Source organism: Barbus barbus (genome assembly GCF_936440315.1).
Source record: "Barbus barbus genome assembly, chromosome: 7".
NCBI lineage: Eukaryota > Metazoa > Chordata > Actinopteri > Cypriniformes > Cyprinidae > Barbus > Barbus barbus.
Window position 1 is genome coordinate 4,978,840 of NC_136735.1, and position 14,369 is coordinate 4,993,208.

Sequence of the window (14,369 nt, forward strand, 5' to 3'; positions counted from 1 at the left end):
ATCTCATATCGCATCAGAAAGGCATTTATTTTCAATAAAATGAAGCAAATAATCAAAAAGTTTAAACTAAAGTATCGGAATAGGGTTAGGGTAGGTGTAGAGAGGGCTTTTTTGTCCCAATATGTCCATTTAATAATTTGAATTAAAATTGTAATTTACACTTAATACCTTATTATTCTGTAATGTTTTATAATGTATTACAGTACTGAGGTGCAGATAATATGTAGGTCTATATATGTATATATATATATATATATATATGTGTGTGTGTGTGTATGTATATATATAAAAATCAATAAACATGAAAAGAAAATTTCAAGGAAAAATTCATAAATTATTTACTGATTAATGTCAAAACGAATTACAAATCATCAGCCATCGTCACTAAATATTCTTGCACAATAATAGAGGCACTTAAAAGGAAAGTTGAGGGGGCTGAAGTACAATAAATCACACACAAGTCTAAAAGAATGAAGCAACAAACCCTCCATTACAAGTTAATATATTTAATGACAGCTATGAAATAATAATTGTATAATTGCTCATTTACAAATAAAAGCAGAAACTGTCATGTAATATGTAAAAGCACAGATTCTGGTGTAGTGGTATTTTACTGTATGATAATGACACTTCACATGATGCTGTAGTTCTCAGTGTTTTTTGTGTTCACAGCAAAGACATCTGAAGAACTTCCTGTACTGCTGCCTGACCTGGACATGAATGAGACGAGACAAGAGGAGCTCAGTGACTTCATGAGATCAATTGAGCAGATAACTTCTGAAACTCATTAAACTAAATGGAGATTATTCATAATAAGCAGGTAAGAAAAAGTGGCTTTAGAGACTAGAACCGCACTTTCAGAAGTACATGTTTTACTATTCTTTCTTATATTGTCTCTGGAGACACTGAAATGGTTTTCCTATGGAGCGGGATGATAAAAATCAGTTCTAACCATAAATTTTGTTAGGGCAGATTCTGGGTCATATCGTAGGTTGCCTGCTAGTAGCCAAAGTTTTACATTAAAATGACAGAAAACTTTTGGCAGAGGTCTAGCATCCTTGAGTAATTCAGCCTGAGGGTGGCACTCTAATGGCTCTACACGCATGTCAATGCACAACTTAATGTTACATTTGTTTTTTAATATTGACTGAAAATGTTATGAGTTGTGGAAAAATTCAGGAGAGGAAATCAAAGTTGCATCGACTCTCAGAACAATTAGCCACATAACCATGGGCACATAGGGATCTGGTTTAATTAACAAATCACACATAACTATTTACAGGCTATTTTATTTTTACCTACTTTGGTTTGTTGTATTATTATCTTCTGTTGGTTGTTCTTTGCTGATTATTTCCCTTTCTGGAAAGTAGATATTGTGTATCGGCCTATTCCTATTTATTTACAGGCTATATTCACAAAAGCATGCTTATACTAAAGGATTTATACTTTCACTAATTGGAGATTTATTTAAGAAGTTGTTTCGATGACTACTTTGTTGACCTTGGTGATCTAGTGTGCTAAATCTTTTCATTTGAAAGCATTAAGCTGTTTCTGGGACAAAATGTTTCTCAGAAATGTTTCCATTTCAACAATCTGATGATTTTGCTGAACTGACACATATACACTTTTGACTGTTGGAGTCTGAAGATTCTTGGCTCATTTGAACATTCCATCACAGGAATGAAATGGAAGAGTAACAAACTGCTTCAGTCGTCTCTGAAATAACAGATTTCCTCTACAAAAACAACTGTAATATTATTTAATATCCAGATTACATATGTAAACAGAGTGATGTCTGACCTCATGATTGAGGACACAGTAGATGAGGAAGATGAAGGTTCCCTGCTGGGAGTTCAAGATCAGGAAGAGGATCTCCAGCACCTTACTGCCATTAGTGAAGAAACCCAGAATCCAGGAGCAACCAAGAACCACACACTGAGCCAGTGTTTTAAACACCATAATCCTGCAGAGAAACAGAGAAAGAAAAGTTAATGTGTCTTCACTGAATATATTGTTTTATTAAGAGTGGTAGAACTATAAACAATGCATATTACTTGGTCTGTTTCATCCGTGAAATTTCAGCGTTGAGATTTTTGAGAGTTGAGTACAGAGTGATGACGATCTTGATGAAGATGATAATGTTTAACTGCAGAAAACGAAGAAACTTGAATCTAAGATCACTTTAATATTTTGGTTTCAACAGTCCATGTGAAAAATGTTTATATTCAGAACTTACTGCTAGAATGACACAAACAGGACCCAGAAAACCCCAGATAAAACCTTCATCATGTTTAATCCAGCAGCTGTTCAGAGGAAAACATAATATAATAACAAAGAATTTATAGAAAATATTATTTCAGTTGCTGACTGGTGAAATACTACTGGAAATAAATAAATAAACATAAACTATAAATGTATTTTATTCTGGGTGATTTTTTAAAACTGTATAAAATGTATTAATCAAAAGCAGCGCTGTTTTAAAATACCTCTGAGCTGTTGGTCATAAACTAAAAAGTGTGTTGGACTTCATGCAGTGCTGCACAGACCGATCAGTGTCTGACTTGAAGCAGGCCAGTTAGGCATTTTGTATGACTTGAGAGTGTGCCACATCACTGTCAAAATTCAGCAAGAGCGATTATAGAGCAGCAAATACTACATGAGCATCACTAATGGAAGCAGAAAGTGTTTAACTCCACATCTCAACTTTCAGCTCCTCCCCTGATTGCAAGTGACACTGATCAGTTACATCCAGCCACAGCTAAAGTCAAACACACCTTTGGTCTTTCTAATCAAATCGTTTGATCTAATCAAATCAATAAAAATTAGAAAAAAAACTCACTGTTCGCTGCCATATCCTTCAGGAACCAGACTGACAGACACACACACCACAACCAGAGCAACCAGATATCCAATCACACACAGGAATCCACTGCTTAGCACCTCCCTCTTTTTGGAGCTGATCTGTGATAGGTTCTTCACACAGATGAAGAGCAGCACAGCTTCAATGAACATCCACACAAAGCCGGAGAGAAAGAGGAAGTGCAGAAGGCCTGAGATCACGGCACACAACACCTGGAGACCATGAGAGACGGTTATGATGATTCTCAGTGAGGCTGTACTGAGCTGTAGGGCTCCTTCATCATTCTCACCTGCTGAGGCCGTATGAGGCTCAGGAACTGCTGTGTGATCAGGAACAGAAGGTGAGCCAGCAGAAGACTGATGCAGATGTTGATTCGAGCCACATTATTTACTCCAGGACTCCACTGGCAAAGGGCAAAAGTCAACAGGTCCAAACTGAAGAACACCAGCCCCACGATCACACACACCAAATTCAGCAGATCCAGTGAGTCGTTCTGAGAAAACATGTCAGAGTACATAAGTATCAAATCTGTGCTGTTCTTCAGCGTTCACTAGAAATGTTCTGTACCTCTGTTGGGAGGCTGGTTTGCATGATGAGAGCGAATGTTGACAGATGAACACAGGAACACACAGTGTAGCTGCTGTTGGTCTTTAAAACAGAACAACCATCTACAATCCACTCGCTGATATTCCAGTACACACAGGACAGAGAACCGCTGGGATCAAACTCCTGAAAAATGAAGAAAATATCAGAACACTGAATATAAGATGTTTTAAGATGTTCATCACTGCTCAGGTTGGACAAAAGCACATTTCAGTCTCTCACTCTGATGTGTTTGAAGGTGAAGTTGACTGGTTTGGTGAGTTTAGTGTTGTTGGTTTTGGGAAGAGTAGCTGAGATCACAGTGGACATCATGGTTTTAATCGTGTCATTTGATGTGTTGAAGAAGTCTGGCTTCAGTAGATTCTCCATCGTGTTGTAGCTCATGAAAGCCACAGCAGCTGATCCTATGTGACAGAAACAGAAATTTGAAGGTATGTTAAAACAACAAAAACCATTAAAAAAAGTAAATATGGATTAATGGTGATGGTATGATGTCGCTTTTTACAATTTTTAATCACACAGAAACAATTGACGTACCTTCATTGTTGTTCTTGGCGATCCCAATTAGATCAATGTCCACAGTTGAATTAGTCGTGTCAAGTCGAGGGATTTTATCTAAGGTGACCTGCGGTCCAACCATGAAGACTTGACCCTCTGATTAAACACAAACAAGAATATGCTATAGTCATTTACTTTAAATATTTATTATTATTATTATTATTATTATTATTATTACATGCCAGTTAAATTATTTAATTTGCGCAGAAGACAAAACTATTCACTATTGCTGGGTTTTCAAAACTTTAAAACAGTTTTCTTTCATCTCAGAAAACATATATACAGTATAAGCACCATTAACCTTATTATTTATTAACTATTACACCATCTGGATGTCAAATATTAGATCTTACAGTATAGTCAAATAAAGGATGTCAATGAATTTGCACAAAAATACTGACCTTTGACATCAACAACAAAATATACTTTTTTGCTTCCAAAAGTCTATACTGTACGATCACATAGTAATGTAGCTGTATTTATCTCTGCTGCTGTCTGACCCACCGCTGCTCTCTAGACTAAATAATGTCACTGACATCATATATAATCTCAGTTTCATCATCAATAATAATTATGTCTCCACTTACCTACAGTTGGAAGAGTGAAACTGACATTGTCACTTGTGTCTGTCGGCTTCACTAATGTAGAAATGAGTTTCTCACTGGTTTTTAACATACGGTTTCCATAGGAGGCTAGTTCAGTTGGGCTTGATAATGATGACTCTACAATCTTCTCTGAAGCGTTGAAGGCCACAGTCAAAATGCTCATCACAGTCTAATTAATTGATCAGATAAATAGAGATACTATTCATGTAAATGTCAACAAAGCCATCAAGACTGCACTGCTATGTCAATCATTGACTAGATATGATCTGCTTATTTGATCATTTTTCTCTTCAAGTCTTACAGTTACAGGAAGCACTTGAGCTGTAATATTCTCTATCTGGTCAAGAAGATTTTGAAGACATCCTTCTGAGGCCTGACTCTGAAATCACAATTGAGATTTACAAATAAAACTGAAAGACTCAAGATCAGGAAGAGGATCTGTGCACTGTGTTAACTGCAATATTCAGCTTACCCTGCATTGATCCGACAGTGTGATATTTGGAACTGAAATGAGGGAATTCATCAATACAACATAAATACAGTAAAATCAAACCGAAAATTCCAGTGTAGAAACATGCTCACCTACAGTAGTTGGACTGGGTGTGGTTGGGGTTGAGATGTTATTCTCGCAGAAACAAGAGGAGAAAGTGCTACTAGGGCATGTACAGGTGTCCTTATTACCAATGCAGTAACAGTTATTATTCACACACTGGTACTGGTACTGGTATTGGTTTCTATTTCTCCGGTAGTTAAAACTATGCATTCTTGTGTTGCAGTACATGCGGTACTGAGCACCAGTGCAGATGTATGTGTCGTTATAAAGCACACAGTCATAGACCGGACTAACTTCTGCAGGGATGGTATTGCCATAATTTGTACAGAAGCAGGAGGATGAAGTACTACTATAACATGTACAAGTGTCCTTATTTCCACGGCAGTCACATAAATTGCTTGTACAGCGGTGCTCGTTTCTACTGTAATACAAATCATGTACACTTGTGTTGCAGTACATGCGGTACTGAGCACCAGTGCAGATGTATGATGTGTCGTTATAAAGCACACAGTCATAGACCGGACTAACTGATGTAGTGAGAGCAAAGATATTGCTGGAAGTCTCACAAAAGCAGGAGGACAAAGTGCTACTAGGGCATGTACAGGTGTCCTTATTACCAATGCAGTTACAGTTATTATTCACACACTGGTACTGGTATTGGTTTCTATTTCTCCGGTAGTTAAAAATATGCATTCTTGTGTTGCAGTACATGCGGTACTGAGCACCAGTGCAGATGTATGTGTCGTTATAAAGAACACAGTCATAGACCGGACTAACTTCTGCAGGGATGGTATTGCCATAATTTGTACAAAAGCAAGAGGATGAAGTACTACTATAACATGTACAAGTGTCCTTATTTCCACGGCAGTCACATAAATTGCTTGTACAGTGGCGGTCATTTCTACTGTAATACAAATCATGTACACTTGTGTTGCAGTACATGCGGTACTGAGCACCAGTGCAGATGTATGATGTGTCGTTATAAAGCACACAGTCATAGACCGGACTAACTGCTGTAGTGAGAGCAAAGATATTGCTGTAAGTCTCACAAAAGCAGGAGGACAAAGTGCTACTAGGGCATGTACAGGTGTCCTTATTACCAATGCAGTTACAGTTATTATTCACACACTGGTACTGGTCTTGGTATCTATATCGTTGGAAGTAGAAATCATGCATTCTTGTGTTGCAGTACATGCGGTACTGAGCACCAGTGCAGATGTATGTATCATTATAATGCTCACATTGAGAGACTCTCAGTGGATTAACTGCTGTAGGGATTGCGATGTTATTGCTGTATGTCTCACAAAAGCAGGAAGATAAAGTGTTGCTGTAGCACACACAGGTGTCCTTATTACCACGGCAGTCACAGTTATTATTCCAGCATTGGAATTCATATTGGTTTTGGTTCTGATATCTCTGATAGTAGAAATGATGCACTCTCATGTTGCAGTACAAGCGATACTGAGCACCAGTGCAGATGTATATGTCATTATAAAGCTCACAGTAAGGGATTGTGACTGGATTGTGTGATGAAGAGAAAGTGATGCTATAGCCGTAATTTGTACAGAAGCAGGATGAAGTATGACTGTAGCACCAACAGGAGTCCTTATTAAAACGGCAGTCACAGTTACTATTCCAGCATCGGTACTGGTATTGGTTTTGGTGCTGATATTTGTAGTAGCTAAAATAATGCACTGCTGTGTTGCAGTACATGTGATACTGAGCACCGATGCAGATGTACGTGTCATTATTAAGCTCACAGTCCAAAACTGGCCTAACGGCTGTAGGGATAGTTATGTTATTGCTAAAGATCTCACAGAAGCAGGATGAAGTATTATAGTAGCATGCACAGGTGTCATTATTACCAACACAGATACAGTCATTACTCATGCAGTTGTACTGGTATTGGTTTTGATATCTCTGGAAGTAAAAACGATGCATTGTTGTGTTGCAGTACATGCGGTACTGAGCACCGCTGCAGATGTACGTTTCGTTATCAAACTCACAGTCCAAAACTGGACTAACTGCTGCTCTTGGTTCAGCTGCAGTGGTGGATATGAAACCTGAGGACAAGAAAAATGTGATTAAAGTCAGAATATACAAATAACAAACCGGTGGAGTTTATGCACAGTTTTTTTTTTTCAACAGTTTGTAAAACTGTGAGTTCTGATTCTTCCTAAATATTTTTGTAAATCCATTCTGAATATGAATAACTGATCTATTGGGTTGCATCCTTACATAGACAGCTGCATAGAGTTTTGACATTATAGGTACTGAGAAATGAATAGCATCTGCTTAGGATCATTGATGATCGTTGGGGCTTTATGTCATAGAGACCCTTTTAGCCTTTTGACATTTGCACTCGTTATTTATATTAGTTAATTCATAATTGATTGTCACTGTGTGCTGCTCACAATTCTGTGTCACTGAATGTTGCTCCTTGCTACATGCTAAACTACTGCTAGTACTGCATAAAGTGGGAAAGCTATGTTTCCTTGACCAGTTATAATTAATTATAAATATTTCCCATTTGAGCTAATTTGCTACAATTGTATTTGAAAATATATTGTAACCATTGTATTTGAAAAACAATTTAAAAAACCTATCAAATACTACTGGCTTATACTTACACAGGATTAAAGAGATGATAGTCAACAGTGACCACAGAACACCTGCCATCAAAAAAGAGGATTAAAAATATTACAATTTGTAATGCTTTTCTCAGTTATACTTGGACCTCACTCACACTGCACACAAATCTGAATTGTTTTTCAAACCAGATATTTAGGACTGACTGTTAAGTTTCAAACAATATGTATCTATAGCCATAGTAATGGCTTAACCAATAGAATGATGCCATTAGAGTTTTAATATTTTAATGATTTTTTTTTTTTTTTTTGCTGTTTAGGCTATGAACAAATAAATAAATGAAATACATATTTGCTGCTGTCAAAACAAAGACAAACCAAATAACCGGTTTGCCTTTCCCATCATGAATACAAGATCTCAGGCATAAATGAACACAACTCTGGATGGAAATAAATGTTGTGGAATTGCACATTGCTGTCAAAACAATGCCACAACGAATGTGTGCCGTAATCAAAGCTAAAGACTGTGTGCTGACATTTCATCCTGTCAGATTGATAATCAGGGCTTCCTGCGCACGTGCACAGCATTATTGTGCCATTTTTCTCTCGCTGAACAACACACCCATATTTTTATATTTTTACTTGTGTGTGGACTTCTTCATATAAGTTCTTGACTATTTATGTTAGCTTTTATTATACTAAGACAGCTAGCAGTAATGAGAACTGCACTCAAAAAAATTATTCAGTCTAAATTTACATTTTATGTAATGTAATTGCATAACAATTTTCAATCCATTTAGATTACATAGTTTTAACACAAACAAATCAATAAACTTAATGTGATTCATATCCATCAGTCATATGTGAATGAAACAGGTTAGATTTATGTAATAATTCACGGCAAAGCCCCCACACTGCTCACAAACAGCTTTACCAGCTTCACATTACTAACCAGACTGACTTTATTTCTGTCAGATTCTAGAGAAGCTCTTATTAAGAATTAACAGAGGTTTAGATGCGTTGTTTTGTTTGAAATCACCATCAAAGAGACCAATGTTACTTTCTGTTTGGCTCTTGACCCTTGAAATTGATGTGTATTTATGATAAGTGTAATATTTGACATGTTAATGTTATCCACCAACCTCATTTCAAGTCCAATATCTGTTTATAAAGACGTTGCATTGCTTTAGAATGTTTTTTATAGCTTTAGATCTAGTATTGTAAATATCAGATGATTTAAATAATGTCCAAATCACTTTGCGCACCGAAAGTTTTCAACTGCAGCAGTTCAAAGACCAGAAACATCAAGAATCAATATATGAATCTCAACAATGGTAACCAGGGACGCGCACAGACATTTTGAGGGGCAGGGGTTCAAGTGGAAAAAAAGGGTACTTCTCATATTAATTCAATTATTTTCTAAACAAAACGCTTAATATATTAGGTGTGCGATATTGACAAAAAATATATCCATATTTTCTGGGATTTTATCGATGACGATAATTAGACAATATTTTGCTGAGTGTGTTATTGTGCTGATATCTTAAGGACTACCGTGGACAGCTGACTCCTAAAGCTTTTGATATTCTGCGGTGATCAGTTCACAGCAGTGTTAGAAATTAATCTTTTCCAATAAGTTTAAATAGATTTTTTACCTTTTATGGGCATTTTTACCTTTATAAAGCCCTGCATGAGTGTGCATCATATTTTCAGTCAAATTCTTAAATTGAATCAGTCAATTAGAATAGGTCATTTAAGCTGTTACCAAGCAAATGAAATCAGGACTGACAAAATTAATCTTTGCAATGCAAAGAAAACACAGAAGCTACATTAAAAGTGGCATTTAGATGCATTTACACACTGTTTAAAAGAGGACATGAATGCATTTAACCTGCAGTTACAAATGCATTAATACTGTTTTGATATTTTAAACATAAAACATTGAATACTGATAAAAAAATAAATGAATAGATACTTTAAATGTGAAATTAAAACTGCCAGTAGGTGGCAGCAAGTCACTGTTAATAAGTGAGTCATTGCAACTGAACGGAATGATTTAAATTCATTCAGGAACAAAACAGCTGTTGCTCAGAGACTCAAATTGAAATTATATTTGTTGGCGAAATAGAGCAAAAACAGTCAATATTGTGTCTAAAACATAAGTGTGTTGTTTATTTAACTGCTTTATAAAATCAATATCACATTTGTAATCATGTTGCTTTTTGATAGGGAAAAAAATAATCGCGTGATACTGATTAACTATGTGAAATGATATAAATATATACAATTTTGCCCCATATCTTGAATTTTGTGACCATTCTTAATCTAAGTGCATTTTAATAAACTGAATCATGCAGTGAAAGAAGGCGCACTGGTCTATAGTAGCTGATCGCAAGACACATTAACTATATTTGCCTTTTGTCTTATTAGCTGTAAGTTCGAGGCACAGGTAGCTAGTCTTTTGTTTATCACCACTCACCTCCACACCAAAATAAACACAACTAGAAAGAGACGCAAGGCTTCACTTCTCCGGTTCTCTGCCTGTCTGTATCAAGAGCCCAACTAAAGCAAACACTGATCTCCATGTTGGTGGCATAATTTTAACCAATAAAACATCAACATCTGATGCTCTGTAATTCTCAATAACAGCAGGTGTTCATGACTAATTTACAATCATCATTTAATTAGTCACTTAACTATCTTCTTAACTTTAACTCTTTGAGGACTTGAGATTTGTCTCGAGACTCGTTTGTGACTTGAAAGGCATGTCTTGGTTCCTCCTCTGGTGAAATCAGCTGCTGAGTTCATGTGTGGAATAAACATATGGCAGGACTTTTACTTTCTGACCCCTGGACTTTCCACCTCTGTCTGTAATATATCTGCTTGTTTTACAATATTTGGAGCAAATGGAGCCTCCAGAAATTAACCCTTTTTTGAACCACTTGGCTGAAAAGCTTCATGAAGCTTCATGAGGCTTCATCTGCCCATCACTACCTTTTATGTCTATGTGTGCACGTGCCTGATGGCAACAGTCAACATAATGCTTCATGTTGCAATGCATGCTGGGTCTCTCCCATGTATCCTAGCATGCATTGCAGCATGAATAAACAATGCAGCTGAATTGTCTGATTATTATTTTTTTATTCTTACTATTTTATTTTACGTTTGCTGTTTTAGTTGTGAATTTTAGTAGCTTATTTTTGTGAGTTTTATCTGAATATTGTGTTGACTGTCAACATTGTTGAGATTCATATACTGAATCTTGATGTCTGTGGTCTTTGGCTTGCTACAGATGAAAACTTTTTGTGTTCAAAGCAGTTTGTAAATTATTCAAATTATCTGATAGTTACAATACTGCAAGATCTGAAGCTTTAAAAAAAAAAATCTAAAACATTGCATTGTCAATCCATATAATCAGATATTGGACTTGAAATGAGATCGGTGGATCGTTTGCCCACATCTCTTTTCCACTTGGCTCTGTTGGCTATGCGAAGTGTGTTTTATATGAACACACAATTAAAGCAACAAACATAAAATTAATACCAAAATGCCAATGTCAAGAGCCTTACAAAATGAAACGCTGGTCTCTTTGATGGTGATTTCAAACAAAACAAAGCATCTAAACCTCTATTAATTCGCAATAGGAACTTTTCTAGAAGCCTGACAGAAATAAAGTCAATCTGGTTAGTAATGAGAGGCTGGTAAAGCTGTTTGTGGAGTTGTTTAATCAGATCTTAAAGGATTTAATGTCTTCTTTGATTTCATCTTCGGCTGTGGCTGAAGTCAGTTGTATATGTACAGTATGTGTGCTGCTGTTATCTGCAAGAGATTGGAGTTGAACTGATGTTTTTAATGTCTTTGCATAAATCAGTAGGTTTTTCTTCATGTACTTAAGCAAAATAGTTCTCAATACCCTTATGCTCACTTTACTTAAACATTATAAATATTAGTTTATAAACAAATGGCAGTTGGACAATTTAAGTGCAGTCAGTTTCTGCAAATAAAATGAGTTAACTGAAAAGTTTGTATATTAACATTGTATCAGTTAATGAAATACGGGGTTTCACTGTAAATTTAAACAGTTCTGTAAATCCTAAAATGTTGCTACCGTATTTTTCACGGTAAACTTCTGGCAACCACAGCTGCCGGTATTTTACTGTAAATTTAACAGATTGTTTTTTACAGTTGTAGGACAATCTGATAAGGTATTTTGCATTGCAAAATAATCTTGCCTGTTTATTTTGATAAGGTATGTGGCACTGTCAAATCATCCTACCTGTTCATTTTATAAATGGTAGGACAATCTGATAAGGTATTTTGCATTGCAAAATAATCTTTTCTGTTTATTTTGATAAGGTATTTGGCACTGTCAAATCATCCTACCTGTTCATTTTATAAATGGTAGGACAATCTGATAAGGTATTTTGCATTGCAAAATAATCTTTTCTGTTTATTTTGATAAGGTATTTGGCACTGTCAAATCATCCTACCTGTACATTTTATAGTGGTAGGTCCATCTGATGAGATGATTTGCTCTGTAAAATCATCCTACTATTTCCTAATAAGAATCTTCGGCAAAGTTACAGAAACCCACAGTGGGATGTTTTGATGGGGTAGGATGTATCGATTTGATATATATAGCTATAATTTTGCCCTACGGAGGGAAAATCTGGCAAAGTAGCCTAGGACAAATCGACAGACCATTGGCTCGTTTATTCAGTCATATTTAGTCTACAAACTGAATTAGACTGTCACTAATGTCGATCAGACACAGTCGACAAAATGTATGCACATGAAAAAAAAAAAATTTACTCACTGAGATTTATCGTGAAAATAAATGACAGAAACACGCCCTTAATTTTTTTCACTCTTTCCTTCGAAAAACTGTGTCCTCTCACCTTAATCTGCCCCAAATTTTGATAAATAGGCCTATATATTAATTGACAGGATGATTTGAGGAGCTGACTGAAGTGATTCTTGTAGTGTTACTTATGAATTAAATTAACATGAAATTTGATTTTAATTAAAATTATCTTACGATATGCATATATCTTGCATACAACTCTAAGAAAAATTGTTCATTGCAACAAAGAAAACAATCGACCTAGACTGCAACAATAGATATTATATTATATTGTGTTATGTTATATTATATTATAAATACTATTTTTTATGAACTGTAATTTTATATATATATATATATATATATATATATATATATATATATATATATATATATATATATATATATATATATGGTTTTAACAAAAAATATGTGAACTGACCCAAATTTCCATTACGAAAATTAATAATGTATTGTTTTAGCCAAAGCTTAGTCAATTGTCATATAATTATTAGTCAGTACTTGATAAATGCAATACATTTTTTTTTTAAGTCAAAGCAGAAAAAAATTAAATAAATAAATAATAATATATAAAAAACTTACTTTTAAAAACAATGAACACCATTATGGAGTCTGATAGTCCACTGTGTTGAATATTTTTTCAACAAACCAGATCAGGAATTAATTTCTGAAATAAGTTAAGAGACAAAACTAAAATTAGCTGTGAGGATGAGAGCGGGAATGTAATAACAACATGAAGGCGAAACACTGTCAGTTTAACCAATGAGAAATGAGCTACAGGGGTGACATGACTATTCTAAATAATAATAACTATTCATAAATAATAAATATTGTACATAGCCAGCTCCCTTCTGAGGTTGTTTCTTCCAGCTTATTAAAGAATGTGTAATCACTGAGCCAGTGAGTTTGGGCATCTCTCAGAGATATTTAACACGGACCAAAAATGTACCAACCCTGGATTGCAAGAGTTGCACATTTTTCTAAATTGTGGGAGTTATTAAAACACTTGCATTTGCTTTTGCAAGCCTACATATATAGACTTGATTGCTATACTAAAAAATGGTGTATAGAAAGAGTTTTCACTCGGATATTGCTAGTAAATTTTGCAGTGAATTACAAAGAAATAGGACGTAACACTGAATCCAGTTATTATTTTTCCTCCCTGTTTCTCTGTAAAGCCTTTACCATCTTTCATAACCTTGAACAGCCCTCTGATTTTGTTAATGTTCTTATCACACATAAATCACACCTCAGACACATTTTTTTTTTTTTTTAAGATTAATAGTTCGTCCTCAGGATGAATATCAAAAATTGAGTTGACTTAAAAATCAAAGCATTTAAAATGTTTAGCCAAAATAGCATGACATGTACATTATAGTAAACAGCTACTGAAGACAAAATTGAAAAAAATGGATTAATTGAGAGTAACACTAAACATGTAATTCTTAAGCATGTAACAAGGGTCTCACCTGATATGAGTTTACATGTAGTGATCTTCACCCAACTAGACTGACTACACAGAGATATATTTGTGTCAGATGTTTACGTGATAATTATCTGCTCATCAAATGAGGAAGCTAAAATATTTTTTTCAGTCCTGCCTTCTGAAATTCAAATTCATATTCAAATGTTTTCAAAACAAAGAAAATTCACCAATATGCACTTAAAAAAAAAAACATATAAGATATAAAACATAAGATCACATTTCAATATATTTAACCTATGAGTTGATCTGTTT

At 35.1% G+C, this 14,369-nt stretch overlaps 1 protein-coding gene across 3 annotated transcripts; it reads right to left on the reverse strand.

Moving 5' to 3' along the window:
• Window positions 1-316: 316 nt before the first annotated feature.
• LOC306872754 (adhesion G protein-coupled receptor E3-like) lies at window positions 317-14,182 on the reverse strand. 3 transcript variants are annotated; one of them, XM_079421514.1, is made up of 17 exons: window positions 14,101-14,182; window positions 13,214-13,298; window positions 7,810-7,851; window positions 5,824-7,242; window positions 5,209-5,341; window positions 5,099-5,130; window positions 4,928-5,005; window positions 4,609-4,795; window positions 4,001-4,117; window positions 3,686-3,867; window positions 3,428-3,589; window positions 3,150-3,353; window positions 2,840-3,072; window positions 2,237-2,303; window positions 2,055-2,146; window positions 1,801-1,963; window positions 317-710 (listed from the first exon to the last, which is right to left on the reverse strand). In XM_079421514.1, exons 4-17 carry the CDS (start codon window positions 6,175-6,177, stop codon window positions 651-653), a joined length of 2,064 nt encoding a protein of 687 aa, XP_079277640.1. In that variant the 5' UTR covers window positions 6,178-7,242; window positions 7,810-7,851; window positions 13,214-13,298; window positions 14,101-14,182; the 3' UTR covers window positions 317-650. The 3 variants fall into 3 exon arrangements, 2 of the variants coding, with proteins under 2 accessions (XP_079277640.1, XP_079277639.1); XR_013784430.1 differs by having other exon boundaries at window positions 493-710; window positions 3,412-3,589; window positions 5,209-7,242; window positions 14,101-14,148; XM_079421513.1 differs by lacking the exons at window positions 7,810-7,851; window positions 13,214-13,298; window positions 14,101-14,182 and having other exon boundaries at window positions 488-710; window positions 5,209-5,896.
• Between the last annotated feature and the right edge of the window lie 187 nt (window positions 14,183-14,369).

Coding starts and splice junctions, on each gene's coding strand:
- LOC306872754 (XM_079421513.1), bottom strand. CDS start 5,890: ATGTACTGCAACACAAGAATGCATATTTTTAACTACCGGAGAAATAGA. Junction 5,131..5,208: donor ACCCAGTCCAACTACTGTAG/GTGAGCATGTTT, acceptor CCCTCATTTCAG/TTCCAAATATCACACTGTCG. Junction 3,354..3,427: donor AAACCAGCCTCCCAACAGAG/GTACAGAACATT, acceptor ATGTTTTCTCAG/AACGACTCACTGGATCTGCT.